The sequence below is a fragment of the Mesoplodon bidens genome, assembly GCF_964165515.1.
Source record: "Mesoplodon bidens genome assembly, chromosome: 2".
In the NCBI taxonomy this organism is placed as follows: Eukaryota; Metazoa; Chordata; class Mammalia; order Artiodactyla; family Ziphiidae; genus Mesoplodon; species Mesoplodon bidens.
The window spans coordinates 133,360,510-133,378,935 of record NC_138177.1 but is presented as its reverse complement, the minus strand read 5'-3'; the positions used below and the strand labels follow the sequence as shown (position 1 = coordinate 133,378,935).

Genomic DNA, 18,426 nt, shown 5'->3' with positions numbered 1-18,426 from the left:
GGAAGGGAGAAATGCATTTAAATGCAGGAGCCAGAGTTTGCACACATCATGTCACTCACGTCTCATTAGCCAGAATTTAGTTACATGGCCACATCAAACAGTAACGGAGGCTGGGAGATGGAGTTTCGATTATGGGTGGTGTTGTGTCCAGCTAAAAGTTGGGGATTCTATTACTAAGGATGATGGGAAGAACAGATATTAGGGACAGCGACACCATCGTTTTCCTGTCACTCATTTTAGACCCTTCTCCACCATCCAGTTTGTCATCACATCCTGGCCCATGCCCACTCCTGATGCCTTTCCCATAGGGCCCTATTCTTTATCCCTACTGACACCAGGAAAAACGGCCCTTACAGCTTTATACCTCGTGTCTTATGAGAACTTTTAGCAGGTCTTTTCGCCTCCAGTCTCTTTCCACCCTCCCCCTGTGATCATTCTAAAGTGCAAATCTGATCATGTGGCTCCGCGGTTTAGAAATTCTTCAGTGGCTCCCCACTGCCCAGAGCAGTGAGATTTTAACTGCAGATTTCTGAATCCCTGAAATTACATGCATATTTGGCACATATGTGCATTTTTCCAAAGAGAGCTTCAGAGTGTCCAAGGACTCTGTGATTTCCCCTCAAGTTACAAGGTCAATTTCAAATCCCTAATGTCAACAAACATGTCAACAAGTGAGATGTGTCTACCAACCTTCTTCTCAAATCTCCTCTCTAGTCATTCCTCTGTGCATCCTAAACCCAAGTCATCGTGCAATGACTCTGAAAGAGCAGGCTGTGCTCTTTCACGCTCCACATCTTTACACCTGCTGTTCTATCTAGAATGCCTGGGCAAACTCCTATGCATCCCGCTGGCTTAGCTCAAAAGCCACCTACTCTGGAGGCTTCCCTGACTCCCTCTGGCCAAGTCAGTCTCTGCAGCGCGACTCAGACTTCCATTATTCATCCTATCGCATAGCTGCTGTCAGCCTATGTCTGTCTCCTCCACCAAACCATGAACTCTGGAACCTAGGACCCAGAATAGATAGTCCACAGATGTTTGTTGAATAAATGTCACTCATGTCCCCCAAAACTCTAGTGCTATTTCTGAAATGTAAATCTGAGCATCACTTACTATGTTCCTATTTCCTTCAAGTCTTGTTACAGTGGCTTTCTCTCTGGTCTCATCTTGCCATCCTTCCTTTTCTCTATTCCAGGAACACTGGAGTTCTTCTAATGCCCCAAGTCAGCGTTCTCCCTTGTCTTGAGGCTTTATGCATGCTTCCTCAGCTCCTCTTTGCCTGGCTAATGCCTAGTCATCCTTCAGAAAGCTTAAACATTCCTCGGGAAGCCTTCCTCGACTCCATCCCCACCTTCCGACTAGGCTGAGGGTCCCACCTATGTGTCCCCATCACACCTTGTACTTTCCCAGTTACAATGTGCATCATTCTGGGCCAAGAGGACTTGTTTGTCTTTCTTCCCTGCTAAACTGTGAGTTCTGTGCCTAACTTGCCTACCAGCATGTCCTCAGCCCCAAACACAGGACTTGGAAGGGAGTAAGTACCTGACACATCTGTGTTAAATGAAGGTTAGGTGAATGAATTTCTCAATCATAAATCAGTAGACTTTCATTGCCTTTAGAACAAAGAGCTATCACAGATTTCGGGCCCTTTTTGATCTGGTCCTCAGGTATTTTCAGTCTCATCTCTTCCAAATCCACCCTTTGATCTCAGCGTCCCTCTCAAACTCTACATGGCAGTTCTATCAAACTGAATGAAGGTCCCCAAATGCCAGCTCTCAAGTCTTTCAGCCTTGGCAACACTGGTCTCTCTGCCTGACACACTCAGTCCTCTCCTCACCTCTCAGTACTCTTCCTTTTCTGGCGAACATCCACTAATCTTTACATTTTCAATTAGACTCTTCTTTCTCTAGCAGCCTCCCTTGACTTCCTAAGGCCCGCTCTAGTGCCCTTTATTGGTACCCCTGTAGTGTTCTAGGCTTCCTTCTCACATTCTGTTTCCCCAGGTAGATGAAGTGGCCGTCTGAACTGTGTCACTATGATGACTCTAATTCAAGCCCAGCACTTGCACACAGTGGGTACTCCAGAAATATTTGTGGAATAAACTATGTTGTCTGGTTTTATTCTTTACTATTAGCCCATGTGTCCTGTCTTCCAAAGCAGATTGTAAGCTCCCTTGCAGGCAGTGAGGGAAGCTAAAATATCTGTGGGTCTCCCCCCAGGCCTGAGCTTAATTCCTGTCTCCAGTGAGCCTGACTTATGTTGCTTGGAGGCTGTGCTGTCAGACACTGGATAAATGTGTTAATCAGTGGAACCTTGGCTTAAAGTCCTGGAAAGCCTGGGACTGGGATCATGGTAACCTTAGACACTGGTTTTCTAGAGGGAACCACAGCTGCTTTCCAAAAGCCAGTGCGGGGAACAGTGTCAGGCACCGGGCCGGTTCCAGCAGATTTTTGTGGAATGATTCTAGAGCGGTGACAGTGACAGGGAGGCAGGCTGTCCTTGTTCATCTCACCATGCTCTGGGCTCAGACATTCCAACGGAATGGAATGGTTAAGTGATGAGATCATGTGTTCACGTTCCAAACTCAACATGAAAAGAAACTTATTTAAAATCTCAGAAAGGGTGAAAAAGTCTTTCTGATAATGACTCAGTGGCTTCAAACTCTAGGAAAACCAGTTTGCCTTCTCTGGTAAATAAGCAGTTTTTAATAGCTGGACTCGAATGAGATAATTTTAAAAAATATGACCAAATAAAATTTACCACCCTAACATGAGATGCAGAGATAGACCCTAAATTGGCAACCAGGACACGGACCCCCTTAATGCTCTCTGCAGAACCATAATAGAAAATAATTTGCAATGATTGCAAATTCACAAGAGCTGAGAGCAGAGAAATGCAAAGAAACTTTGAGACAGAATATCGAGAGGCAGCATTTTAATACATAAACGGTCAGGATAGGCCAGAGTCTTGCTACTGCACGTGTGGTGTGGCCCTGTGGCGTCAGCATCCCCTGGGAACTGGTTAGAAATGTAGACTCTCCAGCTCCCTTCCCTCGCAGACTGACTGCGTTTCAACAACAAGCTCTCCAGGTGATTTGTATGCACATCAAAGTTTGAGAAGCACTGGACTAGAACATTTATTAATGTGGGGTTCTGCTCTTAACATGTGCTTTGAGGTCAAAATAAACCCATTTAAAGCATTTTAGATCATTATTTGCTCCATTCTCTCTGAGCAGCACCATCACACATCAATGTCCCGCTCTGGGGCTTAGAGCCTCTCTCATGAATCACAAAGTTGTACTGAAGTTTGCTGTGCCATTTCAGCAGTCTTTATGGATTACAAATTGGATTCTAAAACATCCATCAGCTGTTCCTTGCCCAGCACCCCCAGGACGAAGGTTGTATGATGATTTCCATTTTTAGAGATGATGAAATTGGGGCCCAGAGAGGTTCCATGACTCACCCAAGGGGCACCAAGCAAATTGATATCTGAGTCAAATGAGAACTCAAGCTTTTGAGTTACCAGTGTGAGGCTCACCCAGCTTTGATGTCTTTCCTTTTTATACAAGAGGGATTGTTTTGCATAAGAGATTTTTAAGAAAGAACAAATTCATAGATAAAGTCATGCACATGTGGGCCCCTGGGATTGTGGAAGTTTAAGAACTAACTTTCCAGTAGACAGATATGTCAGTGCAGAGGGGGCCCTGCGCAGCCCAGCTTCCACATTCCTGCTGCAGGCTGACAAGTTCTGCAGCTAGGAGCCTCAGAAATGTCAGAGCCACATGAGGGCTCATAGTCTGCTCATAAGGGTGGAGGGGAAAGGAGCCAGGATTACCATGAGTCCATGGGTGCTGCTACAAAGGAACAGTGGTGGCTTCTGGATGATAATAACCCATCTCAAGAAGTATGCTCACTCTGATTCATTTGTTTCTTTCGCAGATTCAGAAGAGCTGACGTAACTGAACTCTGCCTAGATATATGTGGTGTGCTTCAATGGATTGGATAACTTCCTGATTGATTCCAATTTCCTAGAGCAAAGTAGAGCCACTTGGTGACTCGGAAATGGTCAAGACTGTATATCTGGCATTGATGCCAATGTGCTTCTTCCTACCTCGTCTGAGTTTCAGATTTCTCTGTCAACGCCAACTAAACAAAGGCCCCAGAGGGGTTTGTTCAGTTTCACCTGCCTGCATGGTGAGTCTCCTAGGGTCCTACAGAGAATGACTGCCAGGGAAGCTGCTTAAATCCCACCCCTTCCCCACCCCCTCCTCTCTAGACATGCATATTCAATGGGATATCTTCATATATAATTGATTATAAAACAGAAAGATGGCGCACTTTAAAATTCCATGTGAAAAGTATTGCTTTGCTACTGTGCTCCTGCCTGCCTGCTCTCTGCACGGTGCTACAAAGGGTAGAGTCCCGAGGAACTCGAGGCTGAAGATAGTCGGGATTTTTTAGCCAACACCAATGCACTTTGTACCTTGCACCCCTCTGCAGCCCGCAGTTTTGGGGCTTGGCCTAAGGCAAAAACTACAAAGCATCCTAATGAGCAGAATTATACAAGAGGAATGTATGTGCGTATTTGACATAGTTTCTTCTCTTGCGGGGTGGCCCCCTGGCTATGACCCGTGCCCTCTCCAAGGGCGAGGGAGGAGTCCAGAGAAGGCCCCTTCTGTTCCCTGCTGCCAGCTCTTCTGCAGCCCCTACGGTCCCAGGGACCTGCCCTGCTTCGCGTGGGCCCGTAGCAGCCCTGCAATTTCCACATGGGCGGGCGATTTCAGAACGATGGACAAAGCTGTTCGGCCAGCCTACAGGGGAGAAAGAAAAGGAAAAACAAATTTTTATCCCATTTGCCTCCCACCGCAGAAAGGAAGGGTGAGTTGGGAGCAAGGGGTACGCATGGGACGTAGAAGTCTATTCCAAGCATTCACAGAGGAGAGCAGGAAACTCGAATGGCATGAGGATCAGAGAAGTGGGCCCCCTTCCATGGAAACATCATTCACTCCTGGGAAATCTGTGCCAATGAAAATAAAGAAGTGTTGCTTGGTTTTTAATACTTTTTTAAAAAAATTGGAAAACAGAGGAATGAAAACAACTCTTCCATTATTCCATTACACAGACCTAAATGAGAGTTAGGATTTCGGTAAATTTCCCTCCAGTCTTTTCTCCTGTGCCAATGTGTTGTTGGTTTTGTTTGTTTGTTTGTTTGTTTTGCGGTACGCAGGCCTCTCACTGTTGTGGCCTCTTCCGTTGCAGAGCACAGGCTCCGGATGCACAGGCCCAGCGGCCATGGCTCAGGGGCCCAGCCGCTCCGCGGCATGTGGGATCTTCCCGGACAGGGGCACGAATCTGCGTCCCCTGCATCGGCAGGTGGACTCTCAACCACTGTGCCACCAGGGAAGCCCTGTTGTTGTTTTTTTGTGTGTGTGTGTGTGGTACGCAGGCCTCTCACCGTTGTGGCCTCTCCCGTTGTGGAGCACAGGCTCCGGACGCGCAGGCTCAGCGGCCATGGCTCACGGGCCCAGCCGTTCCGCGGCATGTGGGATCCTCCCGGACCGGGGCACGAACCCGCGTCCCCTGCATCGGCAGGTGGACTCCCAACCACTGCACCACCAGGGAAGCCCTGTTGTTGGTTTTTAAATAGAGGAATGATAATGTATATCAATTCTGAATGTACTTTTATTTTTAACTCACCATGATATGCTATAAGACTTTCCCTGCTCTTACATAGTCATCAGGACATATAGGTTTTACCTACTGGCTGTATAATATTCCATTATTTACTGAACTATTTTCCTTTTATTGGAGATTTAGGTTGTTTCCAAGTCTTCACCACCATAAACTTAGTGCAGAAAGCATCCTCCCATTCCTAACTATTTCCTAAGGACCAATTCTTTGAAGTGGGCTTGCAGCCCAGAAGGACACACTTATTTTTACTTCCTGATGCATGCTTTTCTCACCATGGCTGCTGTGCAAGAAGCTTCCCATTCCGCTGTCTAAAGAAGCTGCAAACAGAGCGGCTCTCAGCAGGCAGCACCAACCATTCTCTACCCAGAGATGAGGGGAAGGGTCGCCATGATGCAGTGGACGCTGAGCTCCAAGGGCTCAATCCCGAACCCAGAATTCTGAAATCTAAACAGCTCTGAAAACCACTTTTTTGGCAACTCATTTTGAGGCAAAACCTGAGGTTATCTCTGGCCCTCACTTAGCCCATTTAAGTATCAATACTTTTACATTTTGCTGTATAAATATGAATGGGTTTGACACATGGGGGCCACTCAAGACCCCGCTAGAGTGTTCTCTACTCTACTGCAGATGGGGGGAATTACTTTCTAAAATGTGGAAACTCCAAAGAAGCAGGTGGGAAGTGTTCACGCTCAGCTAAAAACCCTTCAGTCTCTTCTCTGTGCTCCAGGATGGAGTCCAGCTGCCATCGGGGCTCCACACACATGTAAATAACTATAATGTACGGCTAAAGGCCAAACAAGCCAGCAAAGGAACAGAGTGAGCTCAAGGGACAGGATGACCACCCTGTGTATATGGGGGGAGGGCAGGGGGTGGGGAGAGGAAGGAAGTGGCATTTCAGCAGACAGCCTTCACAAAACAGATGAAGTTCTTTCCCTGAAAAGGCCTCATGATTCCTTGTACCCCCCTTTTACCCGTCTTTGTAAGTTGGTATTTGTGGGGTTATTTGATAAATCTCAGTCTCCACAAGGTCAGACACTGGATCTGGCCTGTTCTGCTGGCCCAGCCCCTGGCTTCATGCCTGCGGTCTGGTCAGCCCTCAATAAGCACTGCTGAAAGAGGGAATGCTGGATGATAACAGAGTATTCATTTCAAGTTGATGAAGAACCTGAGCCACCTAAATCCTAATGAGTATGTTCTTAGATTGTCCAAGTCTGGAAGAAAGCAAAGATTTTCCACAGAAGATTCTTGTGAAAGCCCCACCAGAGGGGCCTGGGTTTATTTAGGCCTGTCCCCTGCTGCACTTTGTCAACCCTGACGCTCCACATAAACAAGGAGACAGCATGATTAACGTTATTATGGGAAAGAGCCACAGGGCCAGTCCCAGGGGACACATGCACCCTTGAACAGGGCCCACCTGGAGATGACAGCCTGCATCTGTAGGCTCTTCAACTACACACATGGAAAGCGGGGGCCCCATTCATTTCAGAAAGTGTGGCCAGAGAGACCACCTAGGGAGGGTGTGCCCCTGAGATGCCTCTGCCCGAGCCCTGGGAACAAGCCCACGGCACGCAGCTCTGGTGGAAGCCAAGCACGACAAGTCCCTGCTCGGCAGCACTGCAGGCCCAGAGAGCCCGAAGGGGTCAGGCAGCCAGCACACCTTGTGTGTGAGTGTGTGTGTGTGTGTGTGTGTGTGTGTGTGTGTGTGTGGTAGGGGATTATCTCTCAATATGACAAAAACTCACCAAGAAGCCACTACATATCAGGCAAAGATGAGCAAGGCAGAGTCTATGCCTTCAAGAAGCTTTCACTTTGATGCATGCTTTGGAGTCACTGCCCAAACAAGTCCTTCAAAGGGTAAGCCTTGGGGGCCAGGGATCAGGTCTCACCACCACCTCCTCATCCTCGTCACTCTGGGGGTCCCAATAGGCTGGGTGACCAATTTCCCGAATTACCTTCTAAACGTGGGGAAGGTGCCTTGCTGGCTGTTCTGGGGGTTCTGCATTTATAGCAACCTTTACATGTTGGTAGGATGAGAGGAACCAATTTCAGGACATGATTTCTCTTTCAGTTTTCCAAGGGAGCACCTAAGTCTCCATAGGAAAGTGAACGTTGAAACGAGATGGTGATCATGATAAGGGCTGGACTCCACCCTTCAATGGAAAGCTGGAGGCACAGGGCTTGGTGCTTGCCAAGACCCAGTCGTCGGTCCCCATCTCTCACTGAAACTTTTCACCCAAGTCACCTTCAGGAAATTTGGCTGTGACTCCTGAGTCAACCCTGTCCCCAGCAGGCAGCAGGTGATTGGGCCAGGAGCAAGGTCTAGAAACTTCTGTGGGCCTGCCACCTGTATCGCTTGGGCACCCCTGTGCTCACTGGGCATCCCCTAACGCTCTCCACCTTCCCCTAAGACAGGCTTCTGCTGCCATCTCTGGTTTAGCTGCCTAGTTCCTTCTTCTCAGGCTGCCCCGAACTGCAACCAGCCTGTCCTCAACCTCCAGCACTTCACTGGGACAGCATTTCATCCCACCTGGATTTCAGCACTCACCTATACCAGGGTTTCTCAGCTGAGGCACTACTGCCATGTTGGGCCAGATAATCTGTAATTCTTCAGTGTTCCTGTACTTTGTAGGATGTTTAGCAGCTTCCCCGGCCTCTACCCACTAGATGCCAGAACTGCCCCCCACACATGCTTATGACAGATAAAAATGTCTCTAGACACTGCTGAATCTCCCCTAGAGGGTAAAATCCCTCCCAGATGGGAGTACTTCTCCCTTTAGGCTCCAGCCTCCTCTGAATGGCTCCTCTAACTCCAGACCTTCATCCTCCCTGCTCCCTGCAGACACTGCCTGCAAATGCCCAGGTTCCCTACTCATTGGTGTGGTGGCTGCTTCATATTTGCTATCATGGTTCACCTATTCCCAACAATAACAGTTGCCATCAACTGAGTATCTCCTAGATGTCAAATAGGGGCTTTACAAACATCACCGTATTTAGACCTGGTCTATGACTATTCTCATTTACAGACGAACATGCAGAGGCTCAGAGTGGTTAAGTGACCTGCCCAAAGGCACACAGTCACAGAACCCTGTTTCAAACTCATGAGTGTTTAATTCTAAAGTCCATGCTTCTAACAATCACTCGATTTGTCCAAAGTTCAACAGAGCCCTACCTCCAACTACTGAAAGGAGCTACTGAGCTCTCTAATCTGTGGCAGGAGACTCTCTCAGTCTCACTGCCTGATGACCCCCACTAACCAGGGACTTCCAAAGCTCCTGCCCCCCGTCCCACAGGCCTGCCCTCTCAGGCCTCCCCTGGCCAACTGCACTGGTCACTCCTAAGAGGGCCCTGGGCCTGTTCCAGATTAAGGGCCTACCTCCTTCTGCCCCAGGGTGACCCTGCAGGGAGCTCATTAACATAGAGCCTTTATCTGACTGTATCACATTTGGAAAAGGAGGCTCTTACTTCCAGAGCCCACCACTGTTCCCACAGGCATTTCAAGAGGGTCTGTGTTCTCTAATGATCAGAGAAATGGCTTTGGGCAGAGCTGGAGTTTGTGGGACCTGAAGATACTGGGCCTGGGTGCCTGCTGCCTGGGTGTGGTACAAGGGACCCAGCAGCTTGAATCAGTGATGGAACAGTGGCAGGGCGTTTTCAGATGTGGCTTGGTAAGAGGGGCTGTCCCTGGGCGGGGAGGGGGTTCTCTTTCCCCCCTCAGGCCTTGGCTCCTTTTGAAGTGTGGATGTTAAGAAAGTACAGAGAAGTCTGTTTAAAGCATTCAGTTACAGTGTCAGCATTAAGTCAGACCTGGGCTCGAATTCTTGCTTCAAGAATCAGCAGCTTGTGAGCTTATGACAGCTATATAAACGCTTTAGGCCTCTGCTTCCTTATCAATACAAAATGGGGGTGGCAGTATCTACCTCATTGGATTACTGAGAGGATTCGTGAGGTAATGCATGGGAAGAGTTAGTTCCTGTGAGTGCTCTTAGGAGTTTGATGGAGCTGGTTGCACGAGCTGTGTGATCTTGGGTCTGTTACTTAACCACTCAGGGCCTCTGTTCCCCCATGAGCAAATGGGTGGCATCAACAGAGTGAATCTAATAGGACTGTTGTGGGATTTAAACTAGAGAGTCCGTGGTAACTGCTTGGTACAGTACCTGGCACCAAGCCAGCACATGATACAGGTTAGCTTTTATTACTGTGTCACCACCACGACCACCACCAGCATCACCATCATCATCATCAACGCCATCACCGTACAAGAAGCATGTATCTGGCAATGCAACTTCAAGCAGGGTGGCTTGATGAAATGGGCCACTCTGTAAGGTAGGTCACTGTCCAAGAGTGGACACAGTTTGTACTTGGTTCCTTCATCCAGCCTTTGGGAGCCCCACGGACAGCATAGCTTCCCTACTCAAGCTGCTGCCTCAAAAGCCCACATGCTGCCATGACCAGATGTGGTTCAGGGCCAAGACCAGGCCTGAGCACCATCCCTCAGAATGGTGTGAAAGGCTAGGGTTTGGGGTTTCTCAGCTCCAAATCTCCCAGCATTTACATGGGTCATCTCATTTAAATCCAACAGCAGCCTTATGAGGTCAATTCTGTTCCCACTGCCATATGGTTCCTTGAATTTTGCTGGCTGGCAAGATACCTTTCAGGAAGGGAAATGGAACAGCCAGTTGTGCATTCCCTGTAAGTCTCACCTTGTCAGTCAGGCTGCTGTCACAGGCCGGCTGTGCCAGGAGCAGCCGGACCATGTCGACGTTGCCATGGCGACAGGCCAGCATGAGGGCTGACGATCCATCGTGGTCCTGTAGGTTGACATCTGCCTGGCAGCTCAGTAGCGCTTGGACCATGTCCTCCCTGTCGTGGCTGACTCCCAGCATCAGCGCAGTCTGGCCTCCCTGCACACAGAGAGCAGGGGTGTGGTGAGGCTGGGGCTGATGGGAAGGACCCCCTCCGCAGCCTGGGTGTAATCAGGAGAGACTTCTCTGGAAAATGACAGTTGACCTGAATCTCTGTGGTAAGGGACACATCCTCCTTGGCCTGGTAAACTTCTAGTCTTCCAAGACACGAGTCAAACGCTGCATCCTCCCTAAAGCCCTGTACTAACACCCCAGGCACAGGGGTCATAACACAGCATTTACCACTTGGCATTTCAACCTGTCAACCTCTCTCTTTCTAATAGACTGTGACATCTTTTTTTTTTTTTTTTTTTTTGTGGTACGTGGGCCTCTGACTGTTGTGGCCTCTCCCGTTGCGGAGCACAGGCTCCAGACGCGCAGGCTCAGCGGCCATGGCTCACGGGCCCAGCCACTCCACGGCATGTGAGATCTTCCCAGACCGGGGCACGAACCTGTGTCCCCTGCATTGGCAGGCGGACTCTCAACCACTGTGCCACCAGGGAAGCCCAAGACTGTGACACCTTTGATGGCAGGAACTAAGTCTTTTTCATCTCTGTCTCTCCAGTGCCTAGCACCAACTACATGCTGATAAGTGCTGAATGATGGAATAAATGAAGGGTTGAATACGTCAGGACCATGGCTTCTGACTCCCCGCCCCAGCCTAACTTCGTACAGGAAGTCTTGGGCTGCTCTGAACACCTCTGGTATTTTTGGTTGAATGATACCCAGAACCCTCTTTTCTCAAGAAGCTCTCTGTTTACATGGTCCTGTGGTCATTTCTAATCCACAGCCATTGACAACAATCTTTCACATCCCTGTAATCATCAATGCACATGGCAATGGATTAGAGTCAGAAAGTAAGACCAAGCTCTGGCTCTGCTGTTTCCTAGTGCGTGACCCTGGCCACGTCACTTCACGTCCCTGAACCTTGGTCTTTCTTTCTTAAAAATTAATATAATTATGACCCATCCTGTATACCTCACAGGGCTTTTGTGAAAATCAAATGAGATAAAGGGTATAAATATAAAAATGTGTGGCAGTAACTTTTATGATTACAAATTGATCATCATTTTTCCTGGATTTTCCTGTAGATACATAGTCCTCTTATGTGACTTGATTATATATTTTGCCCTCGTGGTTCTCTCCTGGGTTCCAGGCAGCTCAGGCATGTCTCTCTGACTGTCAGGCTTCGTAAGGATGTGAGAATAGGTAAGGACTGGTTTCTTGCCTCTCAGATCCCCTGTGGCTCTGAGCACAGTGTCTTACACGTAAAATATGTTGGCTGATGCGTTCACTGATTAAAGCTCCAATCTGCAGTCACTGATGGATTATGCTTCCCCGCCCGGAAGGCTGGGGCTTAGAGAAAAGAAAGGGGGTCGCAATCAGAAAAATCCTGGCTTTGCCGCATTCTGTACTTATGTGAATCTGGACAAGTTAACCTCTCGGTGACTCTTCCTGATCTGGTAAAGCAGGAATGCTTAACGACATTACCTGCCTTCTGGGGCTGGTGTGAGGCCTGAGCGTGGCACAGATGCTGTGTACATTTCAGCTATTATTGCATTTATGAGCATTAGAGATGAGGTCTGACCATCGCCTGGGATGTGTGAATGTATCGTTAGGTGTCCTGGTTCCCCATTTCTCTGGAACCCAGACAGATCTTTCCAGAGAAGCTTGTTTGCTCTTTGGTTTGCTTATGCTCAGCCCTGAGGTAATGCTTGTTTACTGCACTAACCAGACCATAGGTTTCCCTCCAGACCCCTCTCTTTGAGTGGTATTAAAGCCAGATGACATATGCAGATGTCTTCCTGTCTGCCCCCTGCCTGACTTGGGGCCCCCTCCCTCCTGGTCTGGCTCCATACAATTTAATTCAACAACCATTTCCAGAGCACTGCTATGGCCCGGTGCAGCGCTGACCCTGGAGATACAGAGAGAAATAAGTAGTTTAGCCCAGGAGACTCCTGGCCTCCCAGCTCAATCCTATTTAACCTGGTACCTGCAGCTCCCCTCATATGTAAAGCCCCCAGAGGGTGCTGAAGGGTGCAGCTGCACTATGAATTCCCATCCCTCCCTTGGTGACCTGGGATGGGTCCCTTACTCTCCTAGAGCATTGGTTTCTCCTCTATAAGAAGGGCATTGATTTTGATCATTAGTGAGCATTCCCCCTTCAAGAGAACCAATTTAGAAAAAAAAGATTTGATATGTTTATGGAAAACATATTATTTAAAATGAAAACAGCTTTACTGAGTCCTATGGAGTAGGTGGGTGAAGATACTTTGAAAACTAGAGAGTAAGCTACAAATGTCTGTTTCTTGCCACCAGTAGAATTGCTAGTATGTGACGTGTGCAAAGAGACTTTGCCACCAGGTTAGGCTACTGTCTGCAATCACTTTGGGGTCGGGGTGGTGAGCAGAGTTAAATAGGTGGTTGGGAGACAATTTTCTATGGATCTCTTGGCTTTCTGCGTATTTCGTGAGTCAGGCAATATCTGACCTTTTGTTCGAGACTATCTTTTTAAGGATGAATGTACAATGAACAGCGTTGGAACTTAGAGACAGTGTCCCCTCCAGAACAGAAGGCAGACATGATTACTATCCAGTATGAAAGATTCAGGTTCCCTAAGCTCAGGGTTCCTCCCCCAGTCCCTCCTCCCTCCGCTCTGTGTGCAGGGATCTGGCCCTCCTCACACCGCCCTGTGAGAAGTGGGAATTGGGACTTGGGGAACTGGTATAAATGCCAATGCTCTGACTACTGTTACTGCTGTGAGTAACACACTGTCCTTTGTCTCTTGCATGAGAGTCCTGGGTCCTCTGCCAGCATCCATGACACTTGTTAGCTTTAAGGTAGAGTAAAATCTCAGACCCTTTACACTTCTTTTTTTTTTTTTTTTTTGCGGTACGCCGGCCTCTCACTGTTGTGGCCTCTCCCGTTGCGGAGCACAGGCTCCGGACGCGCAGGCTCAGCAGCCATGGCTCACGGGCGCAGCTGCTCCACGGCATGTGGGATCTTCCTGTGTCCCCTGCATCGGCAGGCGGACTCTCAACCACTGCGCCACCAGGGAAGCCCCCTTTACACTTCTTGAGAGTTAGGCTACACTGATGATCACTCTAGGGGGAAATGGAGAGTGGAATGCACTCTACTTGTTCTTCTGTTGGTCAAAGATGGATAAGTGGCCTTTCGAGGAATACCCACTGTTCCATATGGAGCTTTGTCCACTGGCTAAGGGCCACACCCCTACTCTGTGTTCTCAAGTAGAAGGGTCCAGAAGCTGAACAGAGCCATCCCAACCCTCTGAACTGCTTTGTAATTTATGATCGAGGTGGATCTCCTGCAGGGGCTTTCTAGAGCACAACCAGCAAACGCCTTCTCAAGGTGCTAACTGTGGGAACATTCGGTTTGAGGAGTCTGACCCAGATGGAATTTGCCCAGTTTCAGACGGGGACATAGATTACAAGCTCATGACCAGGTCTCAGGAGGCTCTGAGGAAACTGAATGTCCAGTCTTTGGACAGATGCCATTTGGAGGGCCCAGACTTCTCGGGTGAAAAACTCTACATGGATCTGCATGGAGTTTCTCACTCCAGTGGCAGAATAAAACTGGGAGGTGCCCGTGTTCATTAAAGAGACCATGTTCACACCTCCTACCTGAGTAGCTTGGATGTTCACATTTCCTTCTCGTAAGAGCTTCCAGACAACAGCCATGTCTTCATCGGTCTCTGCAGAAGCCAGGGGAGTGATCATCACGGCAGTGTAGCCAGCTTTGTTCTGATGGTCCACGTTGCAGACGCCTGCAAGAGAAACACCGAAGCTGGAACAGCTCCCAAGAGGCTGGAAGCCAGGCTTTAGCCTGTTCAACAGGATGCTGCCAGCTGGTTAAAGGGCCACAGAATAGAGCAATCCTTTCCCAGTGGTGGAATCTCTGTTCTACATTTTTAGCAGCCTTTAACAATGGCTACTTTTCTTTACAAGTTTTCTGAGGATATCCAGCAAGAAAGGCCCACAGGAGAGTCAGAGGTGGATGACCTTGACTTTATTTCCTAAAGTGGAGGACAAACATTATTCCTATTTTACAGATGAGGACTCTGAAAGTCAGTGAAGCTATATCAACTGCCCAAGTGAAGGAGAAGTGAGACCAGGACTCAGGTCTATCCGGCGCTAGAGCCCATCACTCACATGGCCTCACGTCACCCACAGGTGTGTATTTCAGGTCTGCTTCTATGTCTATGTGTAACTCTTAAGCAGCTGGCTATGGTTGTAGGTCTTTTCCAAAGGCTTGTGATATCTTGTGCAATGGACCAGGGGACATGAAAAACACCCCAGGATAAACATGGGAAATCTTCCGGGAATAACCATTTTCATTTGAAAAGCAGAGCAGAAAATAAAACACTCCACAAATTTTTATATTAAAGCAATTAAGAATATACATTTCACAATAGAATGAAAAACTGGCATATTTTTAAGATGAAGTATTAAATGAGAACTCAAAAGAAATTTCTGCTTTGTAACCCTGGGGATATGCATTCATATCCGTTCCCACCAAAGGAGATGTAGGAGATCTTCAGCCTGTTATCTGTTGTCTGAAGGCTCCCACTTCATAAGGGCGGTACAGTGTGGAAAACCAAATCTTCCCTGTACTGCTGCTCGTGCAAAAAATCTATGTGTCTCTTTGGGACGATAATAAAACTATCTCAGTAAGGCAAGTCTGAGATTTTCTTAGCATCTCTTCTGTAAAATGGGGTTAATAACAGGACCTATAAGGTTACTGTGAAAGTTAATGAGTTAATGTATTAAAAGCACTTAGAACAGCGCCTAGCACATAATAAACGCTCCATAAGTGTTAGCTGTTATTACTATTATTGTCCAGAATGGTATTCTTGTCTTTACATCCTTGCTACTTGCTCTTGAAGACTTAGAGCTTCATTGTAACAAATCTGGTTTACGACAAATTGTCAGGGTTACTTATAAGTTCTGTGCAAGGGAAAAACAACAAAAACAACAATATTTGTTTGACATTCCCTCCACTCCACCCCAAACAATTTTTCAGAAATGTGTCATAGGGGACCAGGATGCCAATGCATACAGTTGGGCTCATGTATCAGCAATTTCCTCCCTGAAGCCTCTCTGACCACTGTCATGACAAGCTGGGCTATGAAAGCCGAATAATAACTCCATGCATCGCCTCACAACTCTGTTCTCATAAAGACGGGAATATCTGCGTTGCCACGTTAATGACTTTAAAATTTTTACCCCGTGACTATTTTATGTTTGCTTTTAAGATGCGTAAATGAACCTCAGGTTACGATTCTCTATACTCTCTTCAGAAACGTGACCTATAACTCAGTAGAGTGAGAACTAACTCCTACCCAGGGGCTCTGAAAAGGGGCTGAGGACCCCTGGCTTGCACAGCAGATGTTTCTGAGCAGCTCCAGGGAGCAAATCAACCTCCCCGGAGGCGAGGACAAGGCTCTTGACTGAACATCCTCCAACTCGGCCAGCTTCCTCTTCTGCAGAGGCGTCCTGGCAAAATAGAGGACGGATCACAATGGACTAAAGGGGTGGAGGTGCACCCATGGCTCTACTCTCAATAATGATGAGTCACTTCTGTGCAGCCCTTTACAGTTTGTAATGTGCTTTCCAGATGCTTCACAAATGGCTGGGAAGGGAGCCCAGTTTGGAGTGGGACAGATCTGCCCTCCTCAACACCCCTAGTACAGTGAGGGAAAGGAATGGCACTTTCAGGCCGTCTCCCCAGCCCCCTTCTTTCTTTATGCTTGCGGCTGTTGTGCTATTTCAGCACGTTAAAGGGGAAAGCTTCCAAACCACTTTAGGGTTGATGAGTATTGACTGGATCTCGGACAACATCAGCAGAAATTTATAACAAATAAATCAAAGGTTGTCTGTTCTCCAGCCTGGCCTGGCCCAACCAGAGGACTTCTAACAGGCTGCAAGCCTCTGAGCTACTTAGAGATGAAGGTGCTACATTATGGATATTTAGAGTTTTTGTGCACATAATAGGTGTGCCTAAGGCCTCACAGTGTCCCTGGAACCTAGCTTCGGGTAGTAGAAAAAAAGCCCAGGTTGGGAGGGTGACAGATCATGGTTAGAATTCTGGCTTAGCTACCTACTGGCTCTGTGACCTTGACCACATAACTTGACCTCTCTGAGCCTCAGTTGTCTCACTTGGAAAATGCGTTAACTATCTGCTTCACAATCCCCGCAAGGACTGCATATGGTAGTATTGCACTGTGTCTGGGTTGGGGAAGGCACTCAACAAACAGTAGGTGGTGTTGGTATTCACGTTCTATAAAGAAAGGCCCTAACACTGAACACAGTAAATGCAACCCAGAGGCATGCTCCTTTAATTATGTGCCTTTCTCAACTGAGCTACCACTTTTAGGGTATCCATGAATCCCTGAAGAATGTTAGAATTGTAACTTCGTCTTCCTCTGATGATGCAGAAAGAATTTCAGGCTGTCATTACGTACATTACCTTTCCTTGCAGGTAAAGAGCCTCAAGGCTGCCTAATGGAATTTTGGAGAATGAGAGTTTACTGGAATTTAACCTAGCTCCCAGGAATCATCCGTCCACTCGTTTGTCTAACAAATATTTTCACTCGACACCCACCATGAGCCAGGAGCTGGTCTAGGTGCTGGGGACACTGAAAGGAAGGGGACAGACAAGAGCCTCCCTCGGGCTAACTGAGTTCTGTTAGACTCAGACAGAAGTGACAAGCAAAGATCACCTGAAGAAAGAAACTTGGTGTACTGCTAGAGAGAGATGGGGCAGGCACTTTAGATGGATCACCAAGAAGCCTTCTGCGGTGACATCTGAGCTGTGACTTGAATGATGAGAAGAAGCCAGTCATAAGAATAGTTTCAGGGAAAAGGGTCCAGATGGAAAGAAAGTGCAGAAGTCCTAAGGAGGGAATGAGCGTGGTGAGTTTGAGGCCCACACGTGGCTGGAGTGGAGGGAAGGAGGGTGCATGGTGGTGGTAGAGAGAGCAAAGGCAGGCAGGACCAGGCCATCTGGGATTCCTGAAGGCCAAGAGCAAGGGGAAGCCGTGGGAGGGATTTAAGCGGGGGGCGGAGGACAAGACACAAGTTGGGGGGAAGCTGTTGGATCCAAACTTCAGACTTCCTGATGCCTGTTTAAACTCCCCCTCCAGCTTCCTAAGTAAGGGTGTATCGTTCTAGCATGTGCTCTAATTCCTGGTTGCCACGGTATCGTCTTCAAATCCCAGCAACACACTTAGTCATTGCATGATCTAAAAGCAAGTATGTTGACTTTTCGGAGTGTCACTTTCATCACCTATAAAACAGGAATAATCGTCCTAATAACAGGATCATTATGACGATGAAATGACATCTCAGGTGCCAGGTGCTTAGCAGAGGGCCTAATCCGTGTAGATCATTTGTGGTTTTATACCTCTTGTGGGTACCCTCCTAGATATCCCTCATACAGCCTTCCTAAGCTCACAGACGACATTCGACTGGGACCCACACACCTTCAGTCGGTCCCATCCCCCGCCTGTCCACACAGACACTCCTAGGCTACTTGATGTTGTCACACGCTCTGCAGAAACTCCACTCTAAGCCCTGTGGGGTCGTCTCAGCAGACGTAGAGTTGTTTTGACTATTAACCACCCTTTCCAGCCCCTAAGACGAGCAAGGCCATTTGCAATGATTCTCCACCAGAGGGAAGAGTCTTCCCTTCCTCCAGACTTCCAACAATTAAGAACCTAACGCTCACATCCCTTCTCTCCCCTCAAATCCCTCTGGACCTTTCACCCACCCTCCCTTCCTTTTGCTTCCATCTCGGAGGAATAAATATCCCAGCAGCTT

At 48.0% G+C, this 18,426-nt stretch overlaps 1 protein-coding gene across 2 annotated transcripts in view; it reads right to left on the bottom strand.

The window, feature by feature from the left end:
- Nucleotides 1-4,683: 4,683 nt before the first annotated feature.
- KANK4 (KN motif and ankyrin repeat domains 4) overlaps nucleotides 4,684-18,426 on the bottom strand; it is a 68,216-nt gene continuing 54,473 nt past the window's right edge. For both annotated transcript variants that reach the window (XM_081224837.1, XM_081224836.1), the window contains 3 exons: nucleotides 14,230-14,372; nucleotides 10,388-10,588; nucleotides 4,684-4,807 (listed from right to left, as the gene is read on the bottom strand). In XM_081224837.1, coding sequence (XP_081080963.1) covers nucleotides 4,703-4,807; nucleotides 10,388-10,588; nucleotides 14,230-14,372 — 449 coding nt within the window. In that variant the 3' untranslated portion in view covers nucleotides 4,684-4,702. The remainder of the gene's footprint in view (nucleotides 4,808-10,387; nucleotides 10,589-14,229; nucleotides 14,373-18,426) is intronic.